The 20,838-nt window shown below is 39.5% G+C and overlaps 1 protein-coding gene across 3 annotated transcripts in view; it reads left to right on the top strand.

Annotated features, from left to right (window-relative positions):
- Positions 1–20,838, top strand: part of rps6kb1 (ribosomal protein S6 kinase B1) — a 62,347-nt gene that overhangs the window by 15,182 nt on the left and 26,327 nt on the right. For all 3 annotated transcript variants that reach the window (XM_033045794.1, XM_033045793.1, XM_033045792.1), the window contains exons 3-10: positions 494–614; positions 4,677–4,745; positions 7,774–7,921; positions 9,955–10,012; positions 12,995–13,095; positions 15,192–15,282; positions 17,057–17,147; positions 20,221–20,328. In XM_033045794.1, the coding sequence (XP_032901685.1) occupies positions 494–614; positions 4,677–4,745; positions 7,774–7,921; positions 9,955–10,012; positions 12,995–13,095; positions 15,192–15,282; positions 17,057–17,147; positions 20,221–20,328 (787 nt within the window). The remainder of the gene's footprint in view (positions 1–493; positions 615–4,676; positions 4,746–7,773; positions 7,922–9,954; positions 10,013–12,994; positions 13,096–15,191; positions 15,283–17,056; positions 17,148–20,220; positions 20,329–20,838) is intronic.

The raw sequence follows: 20,838 nt of genomic DNA on the forward strand, positions 1-20,838 counted from the left end.
GTTAACTGTGCCAATCATTAGTAATAACAACATTGGAAGACTCTTGATGTTTTCTATTTCCCCCTCTCTCTTGAAGCCTTTGGATCAATTCCAAACCACAGGTGCAAACGTTGGCCTGAAATGAGACAGCTGGGATATTATGGGCTGGGGATTTATTTGGGAGGATTGCCGGATCCTTGTTGGCTGCTGATAAACACACATGTCTGTTGTCTTTAAGTACAGAGCCATTTGAGCTCAACTGGGGCATCTGTCGCAGCCTGCTATCACTCACTGAGCGATTTCATTGTATGGCAATCTAATGTGGCCTCGGCAACTGTGCAAGAGTGATGGTTAAAGGAAGAAAGAAACTGAAAAGGGTGGTTAATCTTCAAGATAAAGAAACATCTGTGTATTTGTACATTTAAAGGATATTTTTCTCCTTGTTCCAAGGTCTTAATATACTTTTTAACTTCTGTAGTGGACTAAGAGAAGTATAATTTTATCTGTTTTACAGGGATATGGAACACTGTGAAAAATTTGAAATCTCTGAAAACAATGTGAATAGAGGTCCAGAAAAAATAAGACCGGAGTGCTTTGAGCTTCTGCGCGTGCTAGGCAAAGGTGGTTACGGGAAGGTAAGGGTCTTCTAAATTGATTCCCCTATTCACTTCGCATCCACGCGTCTACGCAGACTAAGGATTTATGCCTGGCTAGTTTTTCTAACGTAGCATTAGTCATGGATTGTTATTCTTCTCTCTTGTTTTAGGTAGGCAATTCTGCCTAATCCTTTCTTTCAGCTTTATCTAGTTTTTTAATTTGCTATTTCTTTTTTCAGCTCATCGATCCCTTCTTTCCCTTTTCCATCAGCGCATATTTTGTTCCCCTGATATGACTCGATCAATTTATTAACCAGAAAGTGATATTAGAAATTAATATAAAGTTGGCTAGTGTTTGGATATGGACCTCGGTGTGGTTTCAGAGTTTTTTCATTTGAGGGATGTGGGTTTCGCAGGCTGAACCAACATTTCATTGCCTCCCCTTAATTATCTTTGAGAAGGCGGCGGTAATCTTAATCTCTGCAGATCTTGAGATGTGGGTATAGCAACAATAGGGAGAAAGTTCCAGGATTTTGACCCAGTGATGGTGGAGGGCAACTTTCAGGTTTAGAAAATGCTATCTAAGGAATCTAGATGAGTTGCTCCATTGCACCTCGCTGCTACTTGCATCAGTATTGGAGTGAGTGAATGGTTTTCATGGCGTGCCTATCAAGCAGGTGGCTATGTCATGTATGGCATTGAGCTGTTTGAGTATTCTTTAAGCTTCACTCAGCCATGCAAGTGGAAGGTATTCCATCGCACTCCTGCCTTGAGCCTTGTTGGTGTAGATCAAACATTGTGAATCTTTTAGTCTCTGCCCTATTAATGCCTTCAGCCTTTTAGTCTCTGCCCTATTAATGGCATTCTTTGATTTCTCTGCCCTTTCACAATTTAATATATTTAATTTAACACTTTTGATTAAATAACATTGACCTGAGGCATTAACTTTGTTTTTCTTTCTACACGTGTTGCCTGACTTGACAAACATTCCCAGCCTTGTTTTTTTTTAGTTTAACCTGACTTTTCGTGGCAGAGATATGCACATTTCTCAATCAGAAGATTTAACATTCATCCTGAACTCTTTCATCTTTCCTGAATTAATGCTGTATATTTTTTTAATAGATGTTTCATTAGTGGATGTAATGAGAAACCAAGCAGGCGCATCATGAAATTGGGGGCTATTTCATCTGAAAAGATCACAACACGAGTGGAAAATTTTCTGTCATGAATTCTAAAACTTTAAAGAGAATTGTGCAATAAAAATACTGCGCCCTGATTCTTCCCTATTCTATACTCCATATCCTTTGTCATTGGAGTTGTTGTCAATTTGTGGGGTACATTATGGGGACCAGTTTGGTCCATGGTGTCCTTGGATTACAGCTAGTGTCTGTTAAAAATCTTTGGTAATAACAAGGACTAAGTAACCTTGCATGTGGCAAAGGAAAATGCAATTTTGAGATGCAAATATTATGGCTGAGAGTGATATCTCCGTTCCCAAACATATAATAACAAGTCTAAACTAAGTTGATGTATCGTTTGGATCCTGTATCAGAAAATATATGCATCTTTGCTCTTGCCTTGTGGTATCGTTTTTCGCCAAGGTTAGTGATTCTCGCGAGAGATATTAGTGGAATGTTTTGCAAATCTTTGTGGGTAATGAGTTGACTTACTCTGAGGAGGCACAATCATGGTCTGTTGGACTTCAACTGGGTTTTTGTACAAAAAATGAATTTGATACAACTGCAGATTTCAAACATGACCATCCAGAAATTGGAAAGCATAGTGTGAATATCTATGGACTTTGAGCACTTGGGGAAGCAGAGTTATGTATTGTAACAAGAGCGCACAGTAGGTCCTTTGAGTATTTTGCATCTTTCCTACTAGAGTGAACAGCTCCCTTTCAAGATTTCAGTGTATCCTTGCACTTTCTAAAGTTGAGACATTGAAAATAAAATAATGAAGTGGCAGGAGCATTAAATATCTTTTGGATCTTCAGCAGGCAGGTACCAACTTTACCAAAAAGTTATTAATGTATAAGCAAGGGGGAGAAGAGCAAGGAACTTAAAACAATGACGTTTACTAGAGAAAAAGAATAGGTGAACGAAGGACTGCCAGATCCTCTAGATTTGATAGTTTGCCATTTTAAGATTCAGTGGCAGCAGAAATAACAGAATAGAAGTATTATGTGACATGAAGTAATTGAGAAGGTAAATAGAAAATTAGATGCTTTGTGGCGGGGACGCGAAGGAGTCCAGCTAAAAACTAATCTCACACGAGTTGCGTGCACTAGACGTGTTTATTCTCTCCAATACAGCTCCCTCCTCCTCCAAGGTCACGGGCGTTGCCCGGCCTTAAATACCAACTCGGATACTGACCCTGTGACTAGCGCCTCTCTCACCAAGACGCCGCCACCTAGAGCCGATGGTTCATTGTGCCACCAGGTGCCGCCACAGTTAATTGCATGCAAATTAAAGTAAAGAAGTAAAGAAGTAAAGCAAGACAGCGCAAGAGATACAGTTGTGAACCTCCTTATAAAGACAGTTATCCCAAGATGCATTGCAACAAGGACTTGCTTACTTAATATGGAAGATGATGGTGACCTATGAGGAAACAATGAACAATGAGCTTCTAGTCTGGTGTTTAGAAGAAGGAAGAGATTTGATAGGACAAATGCACTGGGATTGTCTAGGATTCAAAGCTAAAGTCAGAATGGGGAGTTCATATGAAATTTCTTTAGAGTGTTCAGAATTCTATCATTAAATATATTCAAGTTTGAAATACATTTTTGGCCGTGCAGAAGAATCGAGGGTTATGAGAATTGGGAAGGAAAATTATATGAGTGCTTGATTTTGTTGAATGGGAGACTAGGATTGAGGTGACACATTGCTTCCTCCTATTTCCCAGATGCTTAATGTGGAGTTTTCATTTGGTTCATTGCGAAAAGAGGTTCTTGCCCGTTGTAGTGATCATGGGCAGAATGGGCATGGTTTTTCGAGTGTTTCATTGCCTTCATATTCTGACCATTGCCTGCTTGGCTGTATATAATGGCCACTTTTCAACACAAATAGTGGTCCTGATGTTTTCTTTGAAGCACTGAGAAGTATACATCCGGTTAAAATCTGCACACCCATCCTTAACCAACCAACAGGAACGGATATTCCTTATTGAGTCAATATTCTGTTTATTTAAACTCATCACAGTTTGTTCAACGAGAGGAAATTTGACTTGAGCACACGGCCTTTTGGAGTGTCCTTTGAAAAGCAGGAAGCATCTAAACATGAAACTTAAATACCAGAGGAATGAGCAGAACCACTGCTTTCTCAATCATCAGCGAGTGATGGAACATGTTAATAGCAATGCTATTAAGCAAGGACATAGGAAATTGGAGCATGTCATCTACTCCTATTAGCCTGCACTGTCATCCATTAAGGTCATGGCAGATCTTCTATCTCAGTGCCATACTCCAGCTCAATACTCAACTCCTGATAACCATAATATCCAGGTCGTAATGATCTCGCTTTGAACCCGCATAATGACTGAGTTTACACAGCCCTCTGGGGTAAGGAATTCCAAAAACTCGCTCTCCTCTGAAGAACTTGTTTCCCTTGGTACTAATCGGCTTGAGGAACTGAGCGAGTCAAAGTAGCGGTTGAGTGTAATGGGTAGCTGATATTTAGTTCAAGAACTTTTACCTACAAGAGTCTTGAACCGAAACGTGACTGTCCATTTCACTTTTTTAATTGAGTTCTGCTATCACATCCCTCATAATAGATTTAAATTTTCCATCTGCCACTGATGTCAAGCCGGGAGTTAATAGTTTTCTGCTTTCTCTTTCTCTCTCTGCCTCTCTATTTGAAAAAAGGGGAGTCACATTTTAAGATATAACTTGATGTTTTGTTGGAATTTATTTATATTTGAATTATATAAATGTACCAAAAAATGAAATAGATAATTTTCTCTCCATGGTGTCTGCTTTAGCTCATGTCTGCTGAAATCAGGAGCTCAGTGTAATTACAGCTGTCATGATACTTGGAATTCTATACTGGATTAAATGTGCTTTTTGAAAGAAAGATAAGAGATTTTTTTTTCTCTGGTTTGCAGGTTTTCCAAGTAAGGAAGGTATTGGGTGCATATACTGGAAAGATATTTGCCATGAAAGTGCTAAAGAAGGTAATGTCCATAATCATTCAACTGTTTTTATCTCTGTCCTAAGCCCAGAATCATCACTAATTTTATTTACTCCCTCTATAGTTTTTTTTACAAGTTTCTGTAGTTGGTGATTTGGGATGTGGATTAAAACCTACCTCTAAATCCAGAAATAGTTCCAGTCATTAAACCATGAGGATTTTTTTAAATGGTTTCAAAGTATATCTTCTAAAAATGACCGATATATGTGACTTGTCAAATTAAAGCTGTACATTATACGTCAGTACTGCCTGAGACAAATCTGTTATAAAGGTTAGCTAAAAATAACCTTTCCCAAAATAGTCTGACTTTAAAAAAAAATTGCAGTAAGCTCGCCGCGAGCACTTCATCAGTGGGTTCGTCAGCGTGTGTTGTCACAAGTCACTCGATGAACATTTTTAGAGCTTTTTGGATGAAAAATTACATTGAAAATTTAACCTCAAAACAGTTTAAATAGTTCTCTAGGTAAGTTATGTAGATGGTGGTAGGATGTTATAACTGGACAGGGGTCAAATGAGTGGTTCAAATTATAACAAGAGTTCACTGTCCAGCTGTGTATATATCCAATAAATTGGAAGTATTTTCTAAGTGGTAAGAATCTAAGAACTTTGCCGGTTCAACGAAATTTGGGATTACAGCTCCTTATAGATCTCTTTGCTTTATAGTAGGTTTAGTAAGAGATTCACCAGAATGGCACATGGGCTTTAAAGCATTACACCATGAGAACAATCGGTTACATTCGGTTTGTGTTCCCAAAGTTCAGCAGTTTGAGAAAGCCTGAGATTATTGATATTGTAAGGTGCATTTGACAGTGACTATAATCTACTTTCATTGCTGGGTAAATCTAACGGGTATAATTGGTCTTAACGTTAGGCAATTTGGCAATTGAATCAAATGTTAGGAAAAATGCTCCCAAAAGTCTGTAAGAAATTATGTTTGTGACTGAGATTACAGTATTTTTATTATGTCCAGGAATTGGAATGCGCCAATTAAGAGTCAAGTCGAGAGTGTTTTATTGTCATATATCCCAGATAGGACAATTAAATTCTTACTTGCTGCAGCATAACAGAATATGTAAACATAGTACATAACGGGAAAAAGAAAAAATGTTCAGTGTGTGTATATACACATGCAAACATACACAATAAATAAACAAATATTGTGCAATAATAATAATAGTCTGTTGTAGTTCAGAGCTTTTTGTTGTCGTGTTTAATAGCCTGATGGCTATAGGGAAGAAGCTGTTCCTGAACCTGGACGTTACAGTTTTCAGGCTCCTGTACCTTCTTCCCGATGGCAATGGTGAAATGAGTGAGTGGCCAGGATGGTGTGGGTCTTTGATGATGTTGGCTGCCTTTTTGAGGCAGCGTCTTCGATAGATCCCTTCGATGGTGGGGAGGTTAAAGCCGGTGATGGACTGGACAGCGGTCACAACTTTTTGCAGTCTTTTCCGCTCCTGGGCGTTCAAGTTGCCGAAGCTCCATAGATGCTGCTGCACCCGCTGAGTTTCTCCAGCTTTTTTGTGTACCTTCGATTTTCCAGCATCTGCAGTTCCTTCTTAAACACTTTCCATATTTGTTTTTGGTTTTAGTCATACGGCAGGGAAACAGATCATTGATCACCTGTGCACGCTAATTCTATGTTATTCCACTTTCTCATCCACTCCCTGTACAAAAAGGGAAATTTTGCAGAGGCCATTTAACCTATAAACACAAACATCTTTGGGATATGAGCAGAAACCAGAGCACCCAGAGAAAACTCAGGTGGTCACGGAGAATGTGCAAACTCAACACAGTGGGTCGGGATCAAACCTGGGCAACTCTACTGGCTGTATCATGGTCCCACTCTCGCCCAGCTCTTTATTATCCCTTTCGGTCCCTCTCCCCTTCATGTTTCCATCAACATTTCATCCATTGATCCTCTCTCACCCCTACTTCCCTTTGGGTTTCACCTGCTCCTCACATATCCCCTAATAGGTCCTATTATCATCTTCCATTTTTAATTAGTTTCCACCACTATCATTTAATGTTACTGCGTATCACCTTCTGAGCTGTCTGCACCCTCCTCTCCCCTTACCGGGTTCCATATGACCTTTTGTCTGCCTCCATTTATAACCTACTATCCATCTCCTCACCTTGGCTCAAAATGCCCGTCATCCCTCACCACCTCCTTAGACCTGATCACCCACTGGTCCCTGTCCCTATTTGCCACTCCCTCTCCCTTTATACACCATCTTCCCTCTCCAGTCTTCTCATGATGTAGGGTTTTGGCCTGAAACAACAACAATTCCTTTCCCACCCACAGATACTGCTTGACCCACTGAATTCCTCTTTGTTGTACATAGATGCTCCACGCTGACATGCCCTGCAAAATCTTAGCAACGACATGCTTTCTCCACCAACCTCTGAACAAACTATGAAGTTAATATTGCACTATATTGACCTGATATGACTTTAGAGCTAGCTGGGGCTTGGAAATTAAGCATTTAGTCTGACTGCAGCATAAAGCAGCCTGTGCACTGTTGAAATGCTGCCAACTCTATTGTGCCAGCGACTTGTATCTACTTGCCAAGGCAGTTACTATATAACCTTTCTGACTGGTATTGCAATTTATGGACAGCCTTCTGCTGTCAGTTTGCTTCTAATGGAATTGAGACTGTCCAGACAAACTTAATTTAAAATGTTGCAGTTGGTAGAGAGCAAGCTTTAGTCTGAAGAAGGGTTTCGGCCCGAAACGTCACCTATTTCCTTCGCTCCGTAGATGCTGCTGCACCCGCTGAGTTTCTCCAGCATTTTTGTGTACCTTCGATTTTCCAGCATCTGCAGTTCCTTCTTGAAGACTTTAATCTTATTGGATTTGGTTGGATTTCAGCCTTCGATCTAAATCCTGATCTGATGTTGCGGTGTTATCATTTATACAGCCAGTGATCTTTCCAGTGCCGTGATTTCAATTGAGGAATCCGAGTCAGTCATGCTCCCTTTTCCAGCAAATAATTTGTATTTTGCTTTGTCAGGCAATGATTGTTCGTAATGCAAAGGACACAGCCCATACGAAAGCAGAACGCAGTATCTTGGAGGACGTGAAGCATCCATTCATCGTGGATCTGATGTATGCTTTCCAGACTGGAGGGAAGCTCTACCTCATTCTTGAATATCTCAGTGGTCAGTACCAGTTTGATATTGTAAAAAAAGTTACCACAGCACCATATAAAGTATGGTATCATGTAACCATATACCACTTGTCACCTAGTCTCTGCCTCTATCTTACCCCCTCAATTCACCTTTTTTCCCCCCACTTGTCTTTTTCCACGATCATCCACCAAGCTATCTCTACACTCTTCCCTCCCCCTCCTCAATCTGACTTAATTTCCCCTCATATCCTTCCCTTATCTGGTTCTACATATCACCTTCCAGCCTCCATCTCCACCTTCCCATTCACCCTCCTTGGCTCCATCTGCCCATAACACCCCACTTCATCTGATTCCACCTATTACCTACTAGCCTTTGTCTTGTCCTTCCTTCTCAATCTTTACACTGACTCTTTACTCTTCCTTCTGCACTATTAAATCCTAATGCAAAGTTCTGATCAGAAGCGTTAACCATTTCTTTGCCTCCACAGATGCTGTTTGACTTGCTGAACAATTTATTGTTGCACCATGTGAAGTTACTGAACATTGTTTCACTAGTTTAAATCATTGATTGTTGTGTCATTGTTAGTCAGGGAGCTTCTGGTGATCTTGACTTTATCTTAACCATGTAAACTGTGTGAAACAAACATATAATCGTATTTGAATTGAACTGAGAGATGATGCCACTTATTCTTTCTACACCAATCCCAAAATAATAATAAATAAAATACTAAAACGTGTATCTCAGTCATACAAAGGTCGGGTTTCTATGTCTAACCGTGTTATCAGAGAACAGCTTGGAATTAATAGCCACAAGGTGTCTGCCAAATGTCAGTAACCGATATAGTACATAATAGATAGGTGTATGTGCATTTTGGAAGGACATTGATCAGAACAGTAGTGTTAAAGAGAGAGTATGAAATAATATGGATCAAGATAGCAAATAGAAATAAGAACCAATTATCAAGGAGTGTTGAAGTAAGACTAGTTTCTCGATTGCAAGTGGGGTGTCCTTTAGGATTCAGTTCTTCAGTCACTTTGCTTGTAAATGGTTCATTAATTTTGGCATGGCTCCAGAGGGATGGCAAAAGTTGGTTCTTGGGAATGGCTTGGCAGGTTTGAAAGAATTTGATTGAGTGGATGCTTGTATTAAAATTGATGGAATTCATTGTCATTGCTGTAGGAGTTTTATTAAGAACAGTCATTTTCTTTGCTGTAATAGCCTTAATGCCGTGGAAGAGTAGAGGAAAGTGGGAATATAAGTTCACATGGTATTAAAGGCACCATCTTCAGACGAAAATCTTGTTTGAAACAATGAATGGATTGTGGCATTAAATACTTGAGCTCAGAAGAGCATACTCAATCGATCAAGCCCTAGCAGCTATTTACAAGGGGAATGTAGTCAGTCCTATGGCTCCTTAACTATGGGTGTGTTTTAAATTCCCTTTTGAAAACTGCAGTTGATTATATTTCCATCGCTCTTTCGGGCAACAAATTTTAGATCATGAGAACTCACTGCCCGAGATGGTATTGCTCCATTGCAATCCCAGCTCTTCTGACAATATCTTAAACCTACGGTTCTTGACTCTTTCAATTGGTGCAGATTCCCTCCACTATTCAAATCCTTTATGATTTTAAAAAACTCAAGCAAATTAGATTTCTGAAGTCAGATATCTAGAAGCAACAATCTTAGATTTTCCATTCCATCCATGTTATTGAAATCCCTCATCCAAGAGCCATTTTATTAAAACTGCAGCCTCTTTCGTGCCCTTGCATCTTTTTTCTGCAAAGTCCAGAATTAGGTACTGTATGAGGTGCGGCAGAAATTGCATTTTGAAGAGACATGACAGAATCCTGTATTTTATATATTATGCTTCTTTATAAGAACATCAGAATTCTTGATGCTTTAACCTTAAGTCCTGATCAGTACAACAGTAAATTGTGATGTGAAATATTCTTGAAATGCCTGAATTTCTGCCTCCTCCACCAGTCCTGTATAAGCTACTGGTGAAGGTAGTGCAGAACAGTGGCTTAGCTTCTGGCACTCATCAGATTATGCCATTGCAGGTGGAGAGCTCTTCATGCAGCTGGAAAGAGAAGGAATCTTTATGGAAGACACCGCATGGTAAGTAACCATTGCAAGGTGTACGAAGCGGCCACGATGCTGGTGTTTTACTCCATGACTCTGATCTTATACAACTTCATCTAACTCCTTGAATATCAAACAGTTCTTACTGCTTTGTCATTCTCCAGTTTCTCCTTAAATGCATGTATGCCATTCACCTTAACTGCTTTGTGGCTGTGAGCTCAGTAATTTAGCTACTTTTTCCTGTTCACAGTTGAATTTACTGTTGACCATCTTATGTTTACAAATTCCATTCTGGGCTCCATATTGTATGCACCTCTATGCAGTTTGCACATCTGGCATGTTTATTGTCTTTATTGGTGATAAACCCATTGCCTGCAGTCAATCTCATTTCTAAGCACAAAGCATTTCAGTGAGATGGCAGTTGAGTGAAAATTCTGCTTCCTTTTAATTCAATTGATAAATGATTGATTGAAGGATACTGCATGAAAGTAAACCATTCGGTCCTCCAAATCCATACTGACCATCGATCACCCCTTCACACTAGTTGATTGTGATCTTACTTTTGCATTCACTCCCTAAACACAAGGGATAAATTACAGAGGCCAATTAACCTACAAACCCTCGCGTCTTTGGGATGTTGGAGGAAACCTGAGGGAATTTGTACAGTCACAGTGAAAACATGCAAACATCATACAGGCACCTCCTGAAGTCGGGTTCGAACCAGAGTCTCTGCCGCTGTGAGGCAATAGCTTTACGAGCTGCATCACTGTGCTGTCCTAATTATTTTGAATATAACACACTGTTTAAAAATGGCGCTTGTAAACAGCTTTAGGAAGTGGAACCCACGTCAGGTTAACATGTTAATGTAAATGGCTGAATCTGGTGTTTTTAAGACTTATCTCCAAATCATAGAAGTGGAAGATTGATGTCAAATTGGAATAAATTCTCTATTTGCATGTCAAACCAAAACTTGACTGAGTTGTGGTGTTGATATCTCATTACTTAATACATCTTGTTTATCTGAAAAGATTGAAACATTTTTTACCTCTGCTTACTACATATTCTCACTTCAGCATTCACGTCTCTGAACTATGGAAAGGTGGCCATATCAGGTGTTATGGCCACAAATTTCCATGGTAAGTAAACTAGTGTGCTAGTGTACGTCCTTGATGAAATTGCTGTACGATACAACCTGGGCAGCCTGAATTTCAAGCTAAATGGTCGTAATGTTACAGTTGAAGTTTGATGAAAGATGATAGCTTCAAATTCCCTTATAAATAGCATTTATCTGTCCCATTATTTTAGCAGGAGTAACAACAGTGATACAAATGTTTGCTATATTCTAGTTTTGTTTTAAGTCAGTTGAACATCTAACTTGTAATTTGTAATGCAAATCTGCCAAGTGATTATTAAACCTGGGTGCTGTGTCATGGAGTGGTTTAAATATGCAGGATTTTAACTGTATTGATGTTCCCTTATTGAGAAGGGAGCAGTCATGCTTGAACATTCATGCATGCATCCTGCTAGCAGTACTCACGGATACTAAATCTGGGTGATTTAAAGAGAAACAATGTTGGTTTCGGATCCTGTTACAGAAACACTCTCACAACTCTTAACCCCTAGCATACTCGTATTATCCCATTTTAATATGCGTGGTACACAATGCCTAATTGCTATTTTTAGCATGTTTCCTGTTATAATGTTCCTTGAAAACATTGAGGGCAACAAATCCTTCTTGAAATAATTACATCTAAGATCCTTAACAGCAATAAAAATTCACTGTCTGCCATCACTTCACCCTCATTATTACTCACCTTATCATTAGTGTCCTTCATCCAATTACTTACTGTATATACTATGACTAACTTCGGGACTGCCATCCATCTTCATAAAAGACTCTTAAGATTGTCTGGGGGCTGGTTCTCTGTGAAGGTTGAAACATTGGAATTAGTGGGGGGTTCTACCAGTGTCGAGCCATATGACAACTGACATATGAAACATAAAGCACAGAAACAAGGGGCTGAAGAAGGATCCTGACCCAATTGTCGCCTGTCTATCCCCTCAACAGATGCTGCCTGACCTTCTGAGCTTCTCCACCACCTGGTGTGTTTTGCACAGAAACAAGGCTAGAATTTGTGAACAAATGACCGTCAAAGGTGTGCGTCGTGAGTGTAGTGGAAAAGGAAATTCCGAACGAGCACTGCTTGTATCACCCTGTAATTAGACAAGCTCGTTTCAGTTGTGGGATGCCTTAAAACATGTCTTTTATTTCATTAAGACAAGCGTTCTACCAATAGATTTGATGCAGCTGATAACAGATTTCAGGGTTAATGCCATCTAAAAAAAGACCCTGGGTTGAGGGGGGGGAAGGGGAATGAGAAATGCAATATGTAAGTTAATTGGATACTGTACTATGTTGGTGGGCGGTGAAGACTCGCATGGAGTTAGTATACATTTTTTTTTAAATAGTTAACTGGAAAATATGATGGAATGGGATTGATGGCTTTGATCTGAGGGCTTAATGAGGTGAATACCCTGCTATAGATTGGAGATACAGTATGGAAGCAGGTCCTTTGGTGCATCGAGTCCACACTAACCATCAACCACTCATTTATACTAATGCAACACTAGTCCATTTTTTATTTTCTCTCTACTGTCCACTCTTCCCCCACCCATTCTACCACTCACATACAATGCATAGGGGAGACTATGTGTTCGGCACGGACTAGAGGGGTCGAGATGGCCTGTTTCCGTGCTGTAATTGTTATATGGTTATATGGTTAAAGCGAAAGTGATGTGTGAAATCTAGCTGTTTTACTGAGACTGTAGAACATTTATCCATTCTGCAATGCAAAATGTAAAGTGAATGAACAGTGATTTGTTTTTAATCTAGAAGATTTAGAGTTATTTAAAAAGTACATAATTTGAAAGAGAGGTTTGGAACTTTGCTCCTCTAGAATAGTTTGCTTTTTTAATAAGCTATTGAAATGCTTCTGTTTTCTCCCTCTCAACTTTAAGTTTTTATCTTGCTGAAATCTCAATGGCTTTGGGGCACTTGCATCAGAAAGGTATTATTTATCGCGACTTGAAGCCAGAAAACATCATGCTCAATCATCAAGGTAAATGGAAACGTGGCAAATCGTGTTCATTGAACTGAGCACAGTTGTGGGTTGGGCAATTTTTTTCCTTTTGGTAAAGGCTCTATTTTTTGATATTAGTTTATTTTTGACAATGAGATTTATTTATCTAAATCGGCTTTCAAATTTTAAATAGCTGAATTTCCACTCTGCTTGTACCCTTTCCTTCCCCATTTACTCATTTAATAGGCTATAATAAATGCAATTAAAGTTGGTTTTAGATGCAGCTTGCAACCACATAATCTAAGCAGTTAGTGTTTGCGGTTCAAAGGGATTTATAAGAATCTTTACCTTGAATTTTATTTGGAATTCTAGAATAATGCACCAGACATGCAAAAATTGCATTTTTTACTTCTGATTAACTGCATAATCTCAGCTGACCACAATAAAGCAAAAATCAACAAGTATATAATTCTCAGTGGCTCTTGTGGATTCAGCAGCACCCAGGTTATTCCAAAGCACTTAACTGTCAGTTCAATCCACCGTGCGTTCTTGGTCTTGCTACTTTGTGGAGGATTCTGCTCTGCCAATCAGAGTTAAACCTCCTTTGACGATCCATTTAGATGAACTGGTTCAGTACAGTGTAATAGCTGATGTGCCTTTATACTGCTGCAAGAATTTCATTGTCCCAATGCCTGAAGTTCAATGAATAATTTCATTAAAGTCCAGTGCAAGGGAAATTTTGTTCACAATTATTTTTGCCTTCCACCTCTGTCTTTTTATTAAACTTACACAAGAAGTCTTTAAAACTCCAGTCTGCTTATACACTTTGGTTTAAATTGCTTCAGTTGTAGAATGCTGACTGAGTTGTTTTAAGTTTTTGTGCTGACTAATCCACTGAAATATAAAATGGGGTAACCACAGCTTCTCACTTCCGCAGCTGCTGAAATGGTAGCAGGTGTCTATATTTTAAAGCAAGTTGACTACATCAGCCTCCACATCTAGCTTTCTCAGTTCCATCTCCGTTGTCAGACAAAATTCAGCAAATACATAGAGGGCGGGATAGAGACAGGATTTACAATGAAGAGAATTTGATTGTGAAGAAAAAACGTGTTACTTTTGCAAAGGGCTGTAAATTTCATCCAGGATTATAGGTCATAGTCATAAGTGATAGGAGTCGAATTAGGCCGTTCGGCCCATCATGTCTACTCCGCCATTCAATCATGGCTGATCTATCTCTCCCTCCTAACCCCTTTCTCCTGCCTTCTCCCCATAAAAGAACTATAGAACTCTAAAAGTGTAACTTAGCAGAGGAGCAAATTCTGTTGGGATCACAGTGTCTGGCACAGGTAGGTATTGGGGGAGGTATTTTGTGATTAGCACATCTATTGCGTGTATGCTGCTGGCTACTGAGCTGCCAAAGTTTTGCAATGTGTTTGCATCATTGTATTACTCATTCTGATTAAGCTCTTCAGTTCAAATGATTAAAGAAGCATGGGGAACAATTGGCAATGATAAAACTGCCTAAAGCACAATAAGATATTTTACCCCAATCCATTATCAAACTCCATTTCATAACGTTTCATAATGACTAACTGCACCGTGCGAATCAGGATTTAACCTTGATTCATTTTTTATTAACAGTTAACTGAAAACTGAAAATTTAATTTTATTGATTTAAAAAAATTCTTATCATTTTTTATTCTGATCAGATGTCCTATTTCTGTCAGGGAACACTTTATAAAAGATAGAAAAGTGCTGAATAATGTAGATGAAATTAGGTGAACTAGAGAGGAATATCCAAGCAGTCTGATATTGTCACAGACTGAATAATGGCTAATTGACAGTTTTGAATCCTGGAAAGTGTTCTGGTAGTTTCAGGACAAATGGTGAGCAGAAAAATATTTAAATAATGCTGAGAATAAATTATAAAGATCAAATATAGTGCACAGTCCACATGATACTGGTTAATGATCTGTGCCGATAATCTATCTAGAATTTAGCATTTGGTGACCTAACGGGATAGCTGAACATTTGAATGATCCTTGAAGCTGATCATCAGATTCTTGCCTTTGCCTTCTCTACAGTGGTTCCTTCTGTATGCTCTGTGATCACCATATGTTTGTTTTCTGTTCCAGGGCATGTTAAACTAACAGATTTTGGATTATGTAAGGAATCTATTCATGATGGTGCTGTGACTCACACTTTCTGTGGTACAATAGAGTACATGTAAGTCTCGTAAAACCAAATTTGCTTGGAAATATAGTGACTATAAGTTGAGATCTGATTTATGGATTTGAATCCTTTACATCTGATAAATGTCTTTTTTTGGATTATAGAGAAACTAAATAAAATGGAAGACTTTGAGATTATTTCATTCGAATGTCCCCACATATTTGGTTTGTTTCTTGGCTAGAGTGACTGAGTAAATGTCTTGATGTCTCTTCCCCCTTTGACTCCTTAGGTATATAATTCACTCATGGTCAAACCTCCATCCTGATGAAGTCCTTTGGAAAAGACCCTAAATCGAGGCTCAGTCACCCTCTTGACGGGCAAAAAACACTCTTGACCTATTAGCTTGATCATCACTCTCTCATTAACCATATACACAATGAAAACCATATACATATATATAACGGAAAACTGTCTTGATGTAGTGGTACACATAGATTTCTTCATCAGAATGCTTTTTACCACTAGTAGAGTGGATAAGGGAGAACCAGAAGGCTTTCGACAAGGTCCCACATAAGAGATTAGTATACAAACTTAAAGCACACGGTATTGGGGGTTCTGTACTAATGTGGATAGAGAACTGGCTGGCAGACAGGAAGCAAAGAGTAGGAGTAAACGGGTCCTTTTCACAATGGCAGGCAGTGACTAGTGGGGTACCGCAAGGCTCAATGCTGGGACCCCAGCTATTTACAATATATATTAATGATTTGGACGAGGGAATTGAATGCAACATCTCCAAGTTTGCGGATGACACGAAGCTGGGGGGCAGCGTTAGCTGTGAGGAGGATGCTAGGAGGCTGCAAGGTGACTTGGATAGGCTGGGTGAGTGGGCTAATGCATTGGCAGATGCAGTATAATGTGGATAAATGTGAGGTTATCCACTTTGGTGGCAAAAACAGGAAAGTAGACTATTATATGAATGGTGGCCGATTAGGAAAAGGGGAGATGCAACGAGACCTGGGTGTCATGGTACACCAGTTATTGAAAGTAGGCATGCAGGTGCAGCAGGCAGTGAAGAAAGCGAATGGTATGTTAGCATTCATAGCAAAAGGATTTGAGTATAGGAGCAGGGTTCTACTGCAGTTGTACAGGGTCTTGGTGAGACCACACCTGGAGTATTGCGTACAGTTTTGGTCTCCTAATCTGAGAAAAGACATTCTTGCCATAGAGGGAGTACAGAGAAAGTTCACCAGACTGATTCCTGGGATGTCAGGACTTTCATATGAAGAAAGACTGGATAGACTCGACTTGTACTCGCTAGAATTTAGAAGATTGAGGGGGGATCGTATAGAAACGTACAAAATTCTTAAGGGGTTGGACGGGCTAGATGCAGGAAGATTGTTCCCGATGTTGGGGAAGTCCAGAACAAGGGGTCACAGTTTAAGGATAAGGGGGAAATCTTTTAGGACCGAGATGAGAAAAACATTTTTCACACAGAGAGTGGTGAATCTCTGGAATTCTCTGCCACAGAAGGTAGTTGAGGCCAGTTCATTGGCTATATTTAAGAGGGAGTTAGATGTGGCAAAAGGGATCAGGGGGTATGGAGAGAAGGCAGGTACAGGATACTGAGTTGGATTATCAGCCATGATCATATTGAATGGCGGTGCAGGCTCGAATGGCCTACTCCTGCACCTAATTTCTATGTTTCTATGTCTGTACTGGAAAATGTATGAGAGAGCTAGCTTCTCTTATTTCCCCTCTTTTCAGTTTAACACACACAACAAAGCTGGAGAGAAGTTAGATATTTTTGTTCTCTTTTTCTTCCCCTCAGGGCACCGGAAATTTTAATGAGAAGTGGACACAATCGTGCTGTGGACTGGTGGAGTTTAGGAGCCCTAATGTATGACATGCTGACGGGAGCAGTAGGTGGACAGTTTAAAAACTGCATGCTTTTAATCCTTTCACAGTGTCCAATGCCACTCTCTATTTTGGAATTTTATATAATTATCACTTGAATCCTGCCGTTGACCACCTGATGTGATGAGAAATTATGTTACTGTCCCGACTCAGGAATAATTGGCCACAAACCTTAATTGGATAAAATGCGTCAGTGAAATAGTGTCACTACAATACTTAAAAGTGCAATGGGGAAAGTGATTGCAATGATTGGAGTTAGACAAAAATGCTGGAGGAACTCAGCGGGTGAGGCAGCATCTATGGAGAGAAGGAATAGGCGACGTTTCGGGTCGAGACCCTTCTTCAGAGTAGTGAGCCAAACCATAGAGTAGTGAGCTAAACCATAGAGATTTGTCAGCCTATTGATAATACAAGATATTGTCTTGTGTTTAGTTGGTATTCTAATAATGAGACCACAGAACTGGTAACTGTTCACTAACTTATCACTGTATATAATTCTACCAGGAAAAGGTAACGGGCAACACAAGCCTGCATTTTGTGAGCTTCACAGCAATATCTGAGCAATGGTTGGTGTTGGTATGAGTGTTATAAGCGAAGTGTTAGTTGGCAGGGTTATTCAATGCTTAACTCATTCTATTTCACAAAATTGATGATCAACAGCCCATTGCCATCATCCTTTTAAAATGAATGTACATCTACCTTTAGGAGTGCTGATATATGTCGGTGCTTTTTATTCCTCCCGATGCATTCTGATTTCTCATACTCTTTTGCTTTGATGCATAATGTTCAAATGCCCTGAATTAAGATGGCCCTCATTGAAACTAAATAATTTAGAGGTTTTTTAGTATGCTTCCAACAAAGTATTCCTGATAAGTGCAAATCCTTTTGGATTGCGGAAGTGCGGATATATTTTGTCTACATGTAATGTTTAAAAAAAATAATCTTGAAGTAGCCTTGGTTTTATTATATCACTTACTGTTGAAAGATTGCATAGGTTTAAACCAAAGCTCTCTAACAAGGCAAAACTCAAAACATGCAAAAATCCTGTCAAGCCAAATAGGTTGATTCTCACACTTTAGGATATAAAACAGGCATAGTGTAATCAGATTTATCATCTTTAAGTTGTCCTACATATTGCATGTCAGTTATTTAGCTGACGCTGCTGCCTTGTTACAGGAAGAATGTTGTCATGTCAAGGTCTCATGAAGATTCATTTGAATGATATGAAAAACGAGTTAGCCATAAATCTCAAATGGTGTACATTCTCATGGAAAAAGAAGAACTAAAAGATCTTAAAATTTAATGGTCTCAATTGAGATGATCACTTCAGTGAATTGGTGAGAAAAGCGAATTAATTCTTAAGGGGTGTCCAGAACCATCATAGTGCTAAGTGATGCTCTATCTAGAGCAGTGGTTCCCAACCTTTTTTTGGCCATGCCCCACCTAATCACCTCTAAAATCCTGATGCCCCCCCCCCCCCCCCCCCCCATGTGGTGATATATAATTCTTATCATTTAAAAAGTGAACTCCGTTTCAGCTGAAGAAGCTTAAAACGCCAATACCTTGGTTTAAACAAGCTTCAAAAGAACATGGCATCCATGAAAAAGAAAAATGAAATAAACAAAAGACAGTTAAAGTTCTGAGCAAGAAATTACAAAAAATTGTAAAAAAAAAAGAAAAGTCAAATTGCCCCCCTTAAAAATCAAATTGCCCCCCTGTGGGGCGTACGCCCCACGTTGGGAACCACTGATCTAGAGCATTTCAGCGTATTACATCCAGATCCAGAACCAGGGGTCACAGTTTAAGAATAAGGGGTAGACAATTTAGAACTGAGATGCGGAAAAACGTTTTCACCCAGAAAGTTGTAAATCTGTAGAATTCTCTGCCACAGAAGGCACTGGAGGCCAATTCACTGGATGTTTTCAAGAGATAGTTAGGTATAGTCTGAAGAAGGGCCTCGGCCCAAAACGTCAACCATTGCTTCTCTCTGGAGATGCTGGCTGTCCCGCTGAGTTACTCCAGCATTTTGATTCTATTTTAGCTCGTAGAGCTAATGGAATCAATGGATATGGGGAGAAAGCAGGGACGAGGTACTGATTTAGGATGATCAGCCATGATCATATTGAATGGCGGTGCTGACTTGAAGGGCTGAATGGCCTACTCCTGCACCTATTTACTTTGTATCCATGTTTCTATGTAATTCAATATTGTCACTGACAGAATAAAAAGTTATTAATTAACAGAAGCGAGAATAAACCATTGACCAAGATAAGAAATTCATTTTTATCCACCTGGTTCTTCAAAAGATCCTTTGCATCCCTCACCACCCCATGACCCCACAGGTCATCAACTCCCAATCTCTTTCCTATCACGCCAGCTCTTGGACATCTCCTAACACCTACCTCTTGCCCATAACCGCACAATGACCACCAGGCCATAATCTCCCAGACTGTTTCCAATCAGACCCTCCCATTCCCACCCTGTTCTTCCTTCCGAAGGTCTTGTGCCAATCTAACTCTGTTACACATCACGTATTGACTCCCACCCTTTTTGGGCTGAGAAATAAATGTGTCTCACAGTCCCTCTCTCCGACAACCCCATTGGCTTCCATCAAATAAGAGTGGGATTGCAGTGTGCTATGAAGCCTCTCCTATCTCAGTTAAGCAATACTGTTTATAGCCAAGTGCAACAGACAAATGGAGAGTGGCGCAACAATAAATATCCCTTTTGATCTGTCCGTTTTGTCTTTTTCATGAATATTTCCTATAAGAGATTTGTAGATAAGAATTTTTAATTTACTGATTTATAGTGCTTATGTGGTCTTCTAAGATGGTAAAATTGACCCATTTCCAGTTTTGCACTTGAATGAAAGGGGCATGGGATGTGGTAATTTGAGAAAAGGAAACCAATAAGTGTTTTAATTTATTCCCTCCCAAATAATTTGTGGCTTCATATTCTAAGCTCTGCCAAAAATGCTTTTGATTATTAATTGTTGGGACATTGTGTGATAGTTAAGACTCTATAACCATTGTTATCAAATTCTGGTTTGTTGATTTAAGCTTCATAAACTTTGCTTAGCCTCCTTTCACTGGCGAGAACAGGAAGAAGACTATCGATAAAATCCTGAAGTGTAAACTCAATCTGCCGCCCTACCTCACACACGAAGCCAGAGACCTTCTTAAAAAGGTATTCAATCTGATGTTCTTCCTACTGCGTCGGTCAGAAAACTCTTTATAAGGTCACCTGTAGATGTGATGAATTGTTAGCAGAAATAGCTATTGAGGAAAATCCATGAAATTTTTGCTTTGATGGTGGTCCAGGTGGAATAGTGAATCAAATCAGCACTTCTTCTGTGAGAGATGTATATGGTTTATTCAAGCTTATTTATTTAAATTGTAGTGTCGGAAACCACCAGTATTCCCTGAATTGGCAGCACTAGGCAGAGCAGCTCTGGAAATTGTAATCAAGCCCAGGAATGGCAACGATGACGAGTATCTTCTCTCAAGCTCATGAATCTTTGGAATTTTCTACTGCAGTGAGCTATTGAGGCAGAATCATTGAAAATATTTACAATGAGACAGACAGAGATGTCAACTACAAGGGATCCGAGGGGCATTTGATTCGAAAATTGTTTATAAGAGTCAAGTTAAATGCTTCAAATTCCCATGGAGATTACTTGTCACCAGATCTCCATCT

This window comes from Amblyraja radiata, chromosome 28, assembly GCF_010909765.2.
Source record: "Amblyraja radiata isolate CabotCenter1 chromosome 28, sAmbRad1.1.pri, whole genome shotgun sequence".
Lineage (NCBI taxonomy): Eukaryota > Metazoa > Chordata > Chondrichthyes > Rajiformes > Rajidae > Amblyraja > Amblyraja radiata.